Raw genomic sequence first — 12,404 nt, 5'->3', positions numbered from 1 at the left:
GCAAGGACAGAGTCATTATCATTTTCAATACCTTTTTACATTTTATGTGAGTGATGTAGTATATGTCCAAGTGGCCATACATCATTTGTTGTCTTCTGCATTTATAGAGAAATAGAACAGGGAAATGTTGAGAATAGACTCAATAATAATATTGGGAACTTGAGTTCAAATTCCTCTACCTATTTGTGTGTGTATCTTGATAAAGTTTCTTAATTGCTGTTCCTTTTTGCCTCATCTAATTTATGTGTTTAATATTAGCTCCTATTCCCAAAGAGTGCTCTAATGATTAAATACTTAGAACCTCTAGTATCCATGGAGATCTTTTGGGCACATGGTAAGTGCTTAGTAAGCAGCAGGTTTCCTTCCTCTTTATCCTTGTCTATGTCTATAGAAAGTATGTTTCCCTGTGTTCACAGCTTGGTATCCAGCTGCTTACTAGACATTTCCCTCAAATGGAGTTCAGCATCTCCCATGGTCCCAAAATGGTGTGTCTCTTGTCATTTTTTTTTTTTTTAATTAACGGCAGCAACCTCTTCCTAGTTTTCTGATCTGGAAACACATTGTTATCTGGGTTTCTTTGTCAAACTATCTATTATTCTCTGACCATCCATGTTTAATGTTTTATTATTTTTTTTATTTTACATCATTGTCCATTTGTGTACAATATTTACTTTCTCCTCTCAAGAGTAGTCCCTGTATAATTCTCAAAATCAATTCATCCGTGCACCATCACCATAGTTCCTCATGCTCTTCCCTTCCCTATTTTGATCACTCTTTCACCCCCTACCCTGCAGAATATATCTGATTTATAGTTGCTTGTTAAGTTTGTTTTTTAATTTATTATTTCTTTTCCTGAGTCCTTATTTGGCCTGTATATTCCTCCTATAAGTAAAACCATCTGATACTTTTCTTTTTCCTTCTGCCTTATTTCACTGACCGTAATCCCTTCCAGTGCCATCCATGTTGCTGTGAATGGCATGAGTTTATCTTCTTTGGTTGCCGAGTAGTATTCCATGGTGTATATATATCACATCTTCTTGATCCGTCATCAATTTTTGGCATTTGGGTTGTTGGCGTTACTTACCTAGTATAAATAGTGCTGCAGTGAGCACAGGGGTGCAGGTATCCTTTGGAATTAATGTTTTTGTGTTCCAAGTTTGTTTTTAGCTCCTTAAAATGCCTGCTCTCTGACCCTTCCTTGTCATTATACTGCCTTGATAAAGCTCTTTGACAAAAAGTGTATAGCACTGTCATGGTTTCCTAACTGGTTTGCCAACACCCATTATGTTAGTTTTCTCTTATTGATGTTTAAGAAATTATCATCAATTTAGAGACTTAAAAGAACACCATTTATTAGTCTTTGTTCTGTGACCCAGAAGATGGTGGAGAAAGTACGGCTGGATTCATTGACCAGATTGAAGTCAGGGTGGGCAGGACTCTTCAGGAAATCTGTCTGCAATCTCTGTCATGTTGCTGGCTGAATTCAGTGTCTTGCAGTTACAGCTCTGAGATGTCCTTGCTGTCAGCTGAGGGTCACTGTCAGCTTCTAGAGGAGGCTGAACTTCTCATGTGTCCTCCTGTCTTCAGTCCACCAATAAATAGCACGTTCAGTGGTTTTTTTTTTTTGTTTTGAATTTTCTGTTTTCCACTGCTTTCAGGAAAAAGGAAACTCTGTTTTAAAATGTGCATGTGATTGCTTAGGGCTGCCTTCATAATCCTGCTCATTTAAGATCCACTGCACCTATAATATAACAAAATCACTATAGTTTTACCTCATTACATTTTTCTAATTCACTCACACAGTTATACAAGAGAAAAAGTCATTGGAGTCTAAATTTTTAGAATTCTTATATCTATTTCTGGAAATCTATTCTTTACACATTTTGATATAGAATCATCTCAAAAAAATGCAGTACTTATTTCTTTGTCTAAAACCCCTCAATTTCTCTCACCACAAATTCCTCAGCCTGTTACAAAAAGCTGACTCTTAGTCTTCAGCCTTACCTCCATGTCTCCACTCTGTGAATTTCACTTGTGATATGAAGAGTGTGATGTTCTACTCACACATTGTATGATCATAGTTGCCTATGTTTCATCTGCCTGAAATGCCTGCCCCCTTATTCTCTACTTGGGTACCACCAACTCATTCTCCAAGATTCAATTTGTCATCATTTGTCATAGAACCTTGCTCTGACCTCCTCTCTGCCCCAGTGCCTGCACCCACACCCCACAGCCTCTCCACCTGCTGCAGAGCAGTCTGGTGTGTGTTCCATTGTACAGGGGACCTCATTCCCTTACACTGTACATTTTAAGGAACAAGATTCAATGTTACTTTTTTTAGTCTGTTACTCTTTTTTTTTAACGTTTTATTTATTTACACATAAAAGAACAGGGTCCTGGTCAGAAGTGCTGGGGTCAAGAGAAGCAGAGTGTGGAGCAGAACAGGCAGACTGAGTAAAATATACTGTTCGGGGGAGCAGTGCTGAGCCATATGGGTAGCTCCCTGGCAGGGGATCAAACTTGTGCTGCAGAGGCTGTGCCTAGCTTCACAGTGTTGTGCTTAACCCCGTGCGCCACCAGGAATGCCCTATAAGTTACTCTTAGTGGACTTTGTTTTGGTTTTCTTTTATCTTTAACTCCATACATTTCTGTTACATCCTAAATTTTCAGGATTAGTCCTTATCAGTTGACTTTAAGTTTGAAAATTAATAATTTGCACAATTTACCTTCCTCCATCATAAATATACTTCCTTATCTTTTTACATTCTCAATATAGCTTAGGTTTTGTGCATTAGTATTAGGTGTTGACATGACGTGAGCATAGAAATGCTCTGCCCAGCTAAAGTAGTAAACTATGTGGATTACTTTTCTTTCAGAAGCTTTGTTCTAGCTTTCAAACAATGGCTTTCATTGTTCCATTTGCTTTCTAATTTTAATTCATCTCAATCTTTTCTGCACCAGTTACTTAAATCATCTTTTAATACTTATAAAACTGCTAGGTCCTCAAAAACTATATATAATTAAAATGCAATGAAAGCTTTCATACTATTCATGGAGAATCCAAAATGCATTTTTCAGAATGGTAAGCTATGTCCTAAAAGTAAACGTGGATTCAAGACACTTCCTGTTGTAGCTCTGCCATCTCAACCATTGCACTTTTGTCTCAAGTTTGACAGAAAGGTAATTGGTAGTAGTGACAATACTAAATTCTCTGTAATAATCACACCTATTTGAGACAAATAATCTGTTTTAAATATAAAGAGACCAAGCTGAAGTTAGAGTTTTCTAAAGTCACAAGAAATGCAAAGTCTGATTCAGACACCCGTCTTTATTGATGTGAATGAATTCTTTTTATAGTTGCAGCAGGACAAGAGAGTGACTGCTGTACAAGTGATAAAATGATATGAATTCATTAATCACATTTTCATTATAATAACTTTTATTGTAGGTGAAACCAACTACACACACACACACACACACACACACACACACACACAATTTCATTTCCCTGGGAATTACAGGCATGCATTTTGCTTCAGAAGTGTTTGGATTCTAGAGTCATAGAGATTTTCTCTCGACTTCTTGTATGCTCCTATTTCTACAATACTTTCTTCTGAGAAATTTTCCTGTGTACACAAGGAGTTACTATTCTTCTCACAAATATGTCTTACCTTTATTACTCTGTCTAGCAATGAAGAGGTCACTCTTCTGCATGGCTTTTTATATTTGATATTTCAAAATGTTCTTTAAGAGTGGGTCATACCTTAAGTGGAAAATATGTTACCATGAGTTCACATGAATAGGACTGCATACTTTTCTCTGGGATTCAATGGCCCTTGATATATATTTTAATTCCATAGAAGGGAGGGAGGGAGGCAGATACAGAGAGGGAGCGGGAGAGAGAGCGAGAATATGAAAATGAATGAATGGCTTTCATCCTTGGGTACCTATTTTGTAACTTCCAGTTGACAATGCATTTCAGGCACCAATTTAATCAACCTTCACATAGGAGCACCCTCAGTATTTTGGGCTTTTGATGTCTAAAAAAAGGAGGAATGATGAAGAATTGAGAAAAAACTCACTATTGTTCAATGCTAAATCTTGTAATTTTAGCTTTTTGTTGAAAGAGAGATGCATCTTCAAAAATGTGATTGACACCAAGAAAATGAGTCATACTAGACTTCTTATCTCTGGGTGAGATTTCAGCAGATTATAGTTCTTAGTGGGTATTGGAGAGAGCCAAATCTGGGGAAGATTCATACTCTTGGCTTGTTTGGGCCTTTTTTTTTTTCTCTTGTAATTAAGTCTTCTTTTTTATACCCAAAATACAATTTTTATTTTATTGTTGACCTCTTTGATTGCCAATGTTATTTTTTCTTTACTCCATGCACACTATTTAAAAATATATCTTCTCTTGAGCTGCCAACTATAGCCCCTTCAAATTGTTATGCTTTCATTGCAAATGGCCAGCATGTATATGAAAAATATGCTCAGCATCATTATACTCAGGGAAATGAATAGCAAAACCACAATGGGATACCATCTCACACCAGTGAGAATGGCCCATTTGAGAATAAAACCAAAACTGGAAGCAACAAATCCTGGCAAAGATGTGGAGAAAAAGGAACCCTGTTGCTCTGCTGGTGGGGATGCAAACTGGTGTAACCACTGTGGAAAGCTGTGTGAGGACCCTCAAATTACTCAAAATGGAGCTACCATAGGGCCCAGCAATTCCATTCCTATGTCTTTACCCAAAAGATACAAAGACATAAATTTGAAAGGAAACCTGCTCTCCTATTTTCATTATAGCACTAATTACAACAGCTAAGTATGAAACAACCTAAAAGCCTCCAAGCAGATGATGGGATCAAGAAGATGTAGTATAAATGCACAATGGAATACTATTCAGCAACTAAAAAGATAAACTCATGCCATGTGCAGGTACATGATGGAGCTGGAAGTTTTATAGTCAGTGAAATAAGTTTAAGAAAAAGAAAAAAAAACAGATAGTTTCATATATAGGAGCAATATAGGGAAACTGAACAAGGGATCAGAAAAAAATGCTAGCAGGCAAAGCGTAAACCTGAGACATACAGGAGAGGAAGCGAAGAGAGAAATTTCAAAATAGAGGAGGGAAGAGCACAAAGAATATGGTGATGATTTACTGGTGATGTGTGGTGGGAACTTTATGGGGAATATAGGTGAGGGGAGAAATCCAACATGCAAACATGAACAAAGATGTATATAAATTAATATATTACAAAAATATGTTTCAGACAAAGTTAATCTCCAAAAGATTTTTATGATATGCTGGTCCAGTTCACTCAAGCCAGCTACTTTGGAAATAATGTCATATTATAAATGAAGATCTGTGTTATCTTAATTGAGGAGTTGAAAGGTCTAAATTGGTTACATGAAGTTTCCCATATCCATTAAACAAATTAAATGAATAAGTACTTCGACACACACACACACACACCCCCACACCCACCTACCCACCCACCTTTACCCCTTCAATCTCCAATGAATTGACTGGTTAATTATATAAAAAATCTAATGAGGAATCAATATTAAATTATGCAAATCCTTTCAAAAGGTAGATGAGAAGATAACATTTTTTATGAGGCTATCATAATTCACATCTTCAAATGAGGCAAAAAATTACAATTAAAATCAATATTCTTTATAAACATAATTATAAAAATTACTTACAAAACATTAACTAGTCTGGTACAGTGTACTATGAAAAGGATGATGCTTTATGATTCCACAGGGAAGTAAAGTTGGTTTACTTTACATCTGAAAATTATTCTATAGAATTTATATTAACAGAATAAAGGAGCCAATAATAGGATTGGCTAACTAGTTGCTGATATAAGTATTTCATCACATTAAAACCTACCTACCACAAATATCTCCACAAAATAGGGACAGAAGAGAACTTTCTTCATTTAAAAAGAAACATTGAATGCATTTATAGTGTATAATTATATTCTCATATACTGTAAATAGTGTTTTACATTGTTTTAATGAAACAACTAGTACTTAATTTACAACTACAGCCTTATTGTGGGGAAGAGAATATGTGCATGTGTACACTTAAGGGTTTGTGGTGAAAAAATCAGTCTTATATTCTAAAAGAACTCACACTGAGAAACCATTGAAGACATCTAAACATGAGATCAAGAGAATCTTACAAATCAGCAAAATTGAGAGGAAGGGCAGACCCAGACTTTCCAAGAGATAGGTTTTGTGGGATTTGCAGACTAGGAGATGTGGAGGGAGAAGTTGCTTGCATTTAGTTGTGATTGTCTTGGCTGGCTGCTGGTGCAAATACTCAGAGAACTGACCACAGAACAGTGCTGGGGATCATCATACCATGTTAAATGCGAATTGGGACACTACACTTGAGGCATGTAAGTGGTTATAAAATAGGGTTGTCAGGGAGGTAGGTAGGGTTGAATACACATACATGATTCCATCCCCACTCAGTCTAAAGCTATTATACTCTAGTGGCAATGAACACATTCACACAAACACAATGAAATCTTGGTTTCTGAATAAAATTCTCTAATACTGGATTTTCTATCTCAGAGACAGGAACACTTTGCTAATGATTGTTTACCTTTTCTCTTTCCTGTATCCCTTTTCTGCACATGCTCCCCAGAATTTTATTTCTTGTCTTTGTGATACAGGACATTGTCAGAGGGATGACAATTGTGGTTTTGATTTGCATTGTGGTTTTGATTTGCATTTCTCTTACAAGTGATGTTGATGATGATTTAACCATCTTTGGACAAGTGTAAATTTGTTTTGTCATTCTTTTGGATGGGCTTTTTTTATTTGCTGTTGAATTGAATAAGTGCTTTATATAATTGGAAATTAGTTCCTTGTGAGATGTGTAAATATATATGATTAAATATTTGTGGAAACCCAACCATTTATCCAGGGTGGAGCTAAATTTTTATGGCCTATCTCTCTACTATAGAGATTAGGGTATCCTAACTTTCAGGCTGTTTGAAGTATAATCCTCCATGTTTTCATCTTCCTTCTTATATTTCCTATTTTATCAAACCCTCACTTTACTCCTGAGAAACAAAGTGATAAAGTGGAAAGAGACAAAGGTGGAAATAAATCAGTTGACTACAACCTGGGCTCAGCTGTGGCTTAGCTGAGTGACCTTGAACCAAATCTCTGAATTTGTTCCTTCCTTAAAACAGGACTCTTAAGGTTTGCATGACAGCATTTGTAATGTGACACCACCTGGTGTGAATGCAGCAAATGTTCAGTCTGTCTTTACCAATGTGAGAGTAGAAATTTAAATTGTATGCTTTCATCAGATTATAAGCATTGTATTTTATTTCTTGAACAAAAACAAAGTTTCCAACCGTGCAAAGGGAGGATATTTTTGTACATGAGGGAAGAGAAACCTCAGGTGGAACTTGAGCTAATTAGAAACTAAGGTGTGAATTTTATCTTTCACTTATGGAGTACCCTTAGGCATTTTTAAAATATTAGGAGAGTGGTCTGATCAGCAGTCGGGATAATAGCAATCTTCTATTATATCAGACCATTTGACTATATCTGTAAAACATAGACATCTTTCACAAGATGTTTGTAATTTTCATCAGTGGATATGGAGAATGTGGAAAGGTTGGAAAACCACACTCAACTACAGCCAATTGGGAATAAAAAAATCATCTCTGAGATAGGGAATCCAATATAAAAAATATAGTCTCTGATTCTGGAAAAATTTAACTTGATCATTTAAATTTCTACTGTGACCCAATAGAAATTCCGAAAATGTTTTAAGACATAAATGGGAGTAATTTAATTATTTTTTAGGGAAAACAAAGAAAGGTAATAGTATGAGAGCTTTCCATTAAAATTTTTTTAATGATTTTTGAAAGCACTTGGAAAGAAGCAAAGTGGGACACTGTCTAAAGGGGAGACTCTGGAGCATGCTGTGAAGAAAAGGCAAGGCTCAATGACTAAGCACGGGACTGAAAAAAATCATGAGATTCAATAAACTCATTGCATTTTGGAATGAATTGTCTGAAAAAATATTTAAAGGAAAATGTTTGTTCTGAGGAAAACTCAGGAAACAGTACTAATACACACAAATACACCCTCCTCTACCAACACCCAGCAATGGTGATTGTGTTTAATTTGCAATTCTCTTCAGAGTTTTCTTTAGAGCAAGTTTGACATCCTTATTCCTTAGGCTATAGATGAAGGGGTTCAACATGGGCACTACGTTGGTGTAAATTACTGAGAAGAACCTCCCCTGGCCCAGGGAACCATCAGAAGAGGTCTTGACATGTATGAACATCCCAGAACCATAGAAAATGGCAACAGTCATGATATGGGAGCTACAGGTGCTGAAGGCTTTGGACCAGCCCTGAGAGGAAGACATATGGAGGATACTGGAGAGGATCAGTGCATAAGAAATGCAAATAATCAAGCTGGACATTATCACAACTGTGCTTGCAAGAATGGAATCCACCAGCTGATTGGCATAGATGCTGCTGCAGGAGAGCTGCTGGAGGGGGAAGATGTCACACATGTAATGGTTGATGATGTTGGCATCACAAAAGGACAGCCTGAGCATGTCTCCTGTGTGGACCATGGCACCAGCAAACCCCAGCACATATGACCCAATCATCAGCAGAGCACAGACCTGAGGGGACATGGTGACTGTGTACATCAGGGGCTTACAGATGGCCACATAGCGGTCATACGCCATGGCTGTCAGGACATAGCACTCAGAGTGGATAAAGAAACAGAAAAAGAACAGCTGAGTCATGCATTCTTCAAAAGAGATGATGTTCTTCTCTACCACAAAGCTCATCAGCATTTTAGGGGTAACGACGAAAGCATGGCACAGGTCTATGAAGGACAGGTTGAGGATGAAAAGATACATGGGTGTGTGAAGGTGGGAGTTGAGGCATATTAGATTAATGAGGCTAAAATTTCCTAGCACGGTGACCACATAGTTCAAGAAGAAGAGGAAGAAGAAAGGCAGTTGGAGTTGAGGCTGGTCTGTAATTCCTACCAGGATGAACTCAGTTACTGAAGAGTCATTTTCCACAGCCATCATCTGTGGTGGTGTGATCTATGAGGAGATGGGAGAAGAATTAGGACAGGACTCAGATCTTTGTTTTAAGAGTGAGGACTTGTAGTGGCGGTGCAGTGGGGCGGTTGGGGGGCACTCTGGAAGAAGAGCCAGAGCAAGGATTCCCCATCTTAACCTATTCATCTGTCCTTTCCTTTCACGTTTTCAGATCTCAGCTCAGTCTCCTCACCTCCCCAAACAACACAGTCAGGATGTAGTCTTTAGTGTCTATTAGTACATCCCTAGAGTGATGCCCATATTTCATAGTGAAGGAGTCAGCATCTTGAAGAGATGAATCAGCTGCAGAGGTTCTACAGCTGGTTAGCAAAGGAGCCAAGAGTTGTTCTTGGGACCATTTCCTATGTCATTTCCTGAGGCTCTACACAGTGAAGCTACTGTGACCCCACTGTGTCCAGTTCTCAGCCCTTTCTCTCCCACCTACCCTTCAGACACCAGCACCTGATTTAATAAAAGTACTGAGTGTCCACTAGCTTTCACATAACACATCATGTCTTGCTTCTGTCTTACCTCAAACAGGGGACTGTTTAGGATGGCAGGTGGTCACCCGACCTCTCTCCACTGTTGTAGCTGTGAAATGAAAACATCAGAACAGAGAATATTCAATCACAAAACACCATCAGCCTGGAGAACTCACTTGCCGACCTTGAAAGCTCTTTTCCCTTTGTTGTTCTGTAAGAGGCAACAATTTGAGCCAAGTCAGAGGCAACTTATTGTGTCTTTTTTAGGATGTGTATTTCTTTAGGGTCAGGCAAATGAATCAACTCTGTGTCCCAAACTCTCAGCTGGCTAATATTGTGTTTTTCTTATTCTCTGTGGATCTCATCAACTTGTTTGAAAATTGAGAAATGAAGCTCCTTTAGGATGAAGTTTGATCGGGTTCTATGGAAGAAATTATTGAGTCTGTGTTTACATTCTTTGTCAATAAATTAGCCTTGATTCTTTTGGGAATTAATCTTCTCTGTAAGTTTAGTTCACACTAAGAATTTCCAATCCTCGGTGCAGGGAGGAAGTAGCCTCTTGTGTTCCCAGTTATCCTCTGGAGCTCATGCTCAATCAGCAAGGACGGAGTCATTATCATTTCCAATACCATTTTACATTTTATGTGAGTGATGTAGTATATGTCCAAGCGGCCATACATCATTTGTTGTCTTCTGCATTTATAGAGAAATAGAACAGGGAAATGTTGAGAATAGACTCAGTAATCAGATTGAGGAACTTGAGTTCGAATTCCTCCACTTAACTATGTGTGTATCTGATAAAGCTTCTTAATTGCTGTTGCTTTTTGCCTCATCTAATTTATGTGTTTAATATTAGCTCCTATTCCCAAAGAGTGCTCTGATGATTAAATACTTAGAACCTCTAGTATCCATGGAGATCTGTGGGGCACATAGTAGTGCCTAGTAAGCAGCAGGTTTCCTTCCTCTTTATCGTTGTCTATGTCTATAGAAAGTATGTTTTCCTATGTTCTCAGCTCTGTGTCCAACTGCTTACTAGACATTCCCGCCAAATGGGGTTGAGAATCTCCCGTGGTCCCAAATTGTTTGTGTCTTTTCATCTTATTTAAAATTGATGGCAGCACCCTCTTTCTAGTTTTCTGATCTAGAAACACATAGTCATCTGGGTTTCTTTGCCATGCTATCTATTCTTTGACCATTCATGTTCGTATTTTTTTTTATTTCTTTATATTTTACATAATTGTCCATATTTATACAGTATTTGCTTTCTCCTCTCAGCTGCAGCCCCCTATATTACCCACCACCAATTCACCCATGTACCATCACCGTAGTCCCTTGTGCTCTTCCCTCCTCTGTGATGATCACTGTCTCACCACCTCCCCTGCAGAATGTTTCTGATTTATAGTTGCTTGTTCAGTTTTTTTTAAATTTTTTTATTATTTTTTCCTGATTCCTCATTAGGCCTGTATATTCCTCCTATAAGTAAACCCATCTGATATTTATCTTTTTCCTTCTGACTTTTTTCACTGAGCATAATTCCTTCCAGCTCCATTTGTGTTGCTGTGAAAGGCATGAGTTTGTCTTCTTTGCTTGCTGAGTAGTATTCCTTGGTGTATATATAAATCACATCTTCTTGATCCATCATCAATTTTTGGCATTTGTGTTGTTGGCATAACTTACCTATTATAAATAGTGCTGCTGTGAACACAGGGGTGTAGGTATCCTTTGGAATTAATGTTTTTGTGTTCCAAGTTTGTTTTTAGCTCCCTAAAATGCCTGCTCTCTGACCCTTCCTTGTCATTATACTGCCTTGGATAAAGCTCTTTGACATAAAGTGTATACCACTGTCATGGTTTCCTAACTGGTTTGCCAACACCCATTATGTTAGTTTTCTCTTATTGGTGTTTAACAAATTATCATCAGTGTAGAGACTTAAAAGAACACCATTTATTAGTCTTTGTTCTGTGACCCAGAAGTCTGGTGTAGAAAGTACGGCTGGATTCTTTGACCAGGCTGTAGTCATGGTGGGTAGGACTCTTTGCTTCTGGAGTTTGGGGAATCTGTCAGCAAGTTCTGTCATATTGTTGGCTGAATTCAGGGCCTTGCTGTTAAAGCTCCAAGTTGTTCTTGCTATCAGCTGAGGGTCACTGTCAGCTCTAGAGGAGGCTGAACTTCTCATGTGTCCTCCTGTCTTCAGTCCACCAATAAATAGCATATTCAGTTTTTTTTTGTTTTGAATTTTTCTGTTTTCCACACTTTCAGGAAAAAGGAAACTCAATTTTAAAATGTGCATGTGATTGATTAGGCCTGCCTTCATAATCCTGCTCATTTAAGATCCACTGCACCTATAATATAACAAAATCATTGTAGTTTTTCCTCATTACATTTACTAATTCCTCTCACACAGTTATACAAGAGAAAAAATCATTGGAGTCTAAATTTTTAGAATTCTTATATCTATTTCTGGAAATCTATTCTTACACATTTTGATGTAGAATCAACTCAGAAAATGCAATATTCCTTTGTCTAAAACCCCTCATTTTCTCTCACTGCAAATTCCTCACCCTGTCACAAAAAGCTGACTCTGTGTCCTCGGCCTTACCTCATGTCTCCACTCTGTGAATTTCACTCTGGTGATATGAAGAGTGTGAAGTTCTACTCACACATTCTATGATCATAGTTGCCTGTGTTTCATCTGCCTGAAATGCCTGCTCCCTTATTCTCCACTTGGGTACCACCAACTCATTCTCCAAGATTCAATTTGTCATCATTTGTCATAGAACCTTGCTCTGACCTCCTCCGTGCCCCAGTGC

At 37.8% G+C, this 12,404-nt stretch overlaps 2 protein-coding genes across 2 annotated transcripts in view; one reads left to right on the top strand and one right to left on the bottom strand.

The window, feature by feature from the left end:
- LOC119242111 (olfactory receptor 151-like) overlaps positions 1 to 12,404 on the top strand; it is a 368,040-nt gene that overhangs the window by 107,505 nt on the left and 248,131 nt on the right. The gene's annotated exons all lie outside the window — the stretch shown is intronic.
- Positions 8,165 to 9,100, bottom strand: LOC119239940 (olfactory receptor 143-like). Its single transcript, XM_037504330.1, has one exon. It carries the CDS (start codon positions 9,098 to 9,100, stop codon positions 8,165 to 8,167), a length of 936 nt encoding a protein of 311 aa, XP_037360227.1.

This window comes from Talpa occidentalis, unplaced genomic scaffold (genome assembly GCF_014898055.3).
Source record: "Talpa occidentalis isolate TD23 unplaced genomic scaffold, MPIMG_talOcc4v2.1 talOcc4.12, whole genome shotgun sequence".
Taxonomy (NCBI): Eukaryota; Metazoa; Chordata; class Mammalia; order Eulipotyphla; family Talpidae; genus Talpa; species Talpa occidentalis.
Note: the sequence above shows the minus strand (reverse complement) of the source record. Positions and strands in the feature narration are given on the sequence as shown.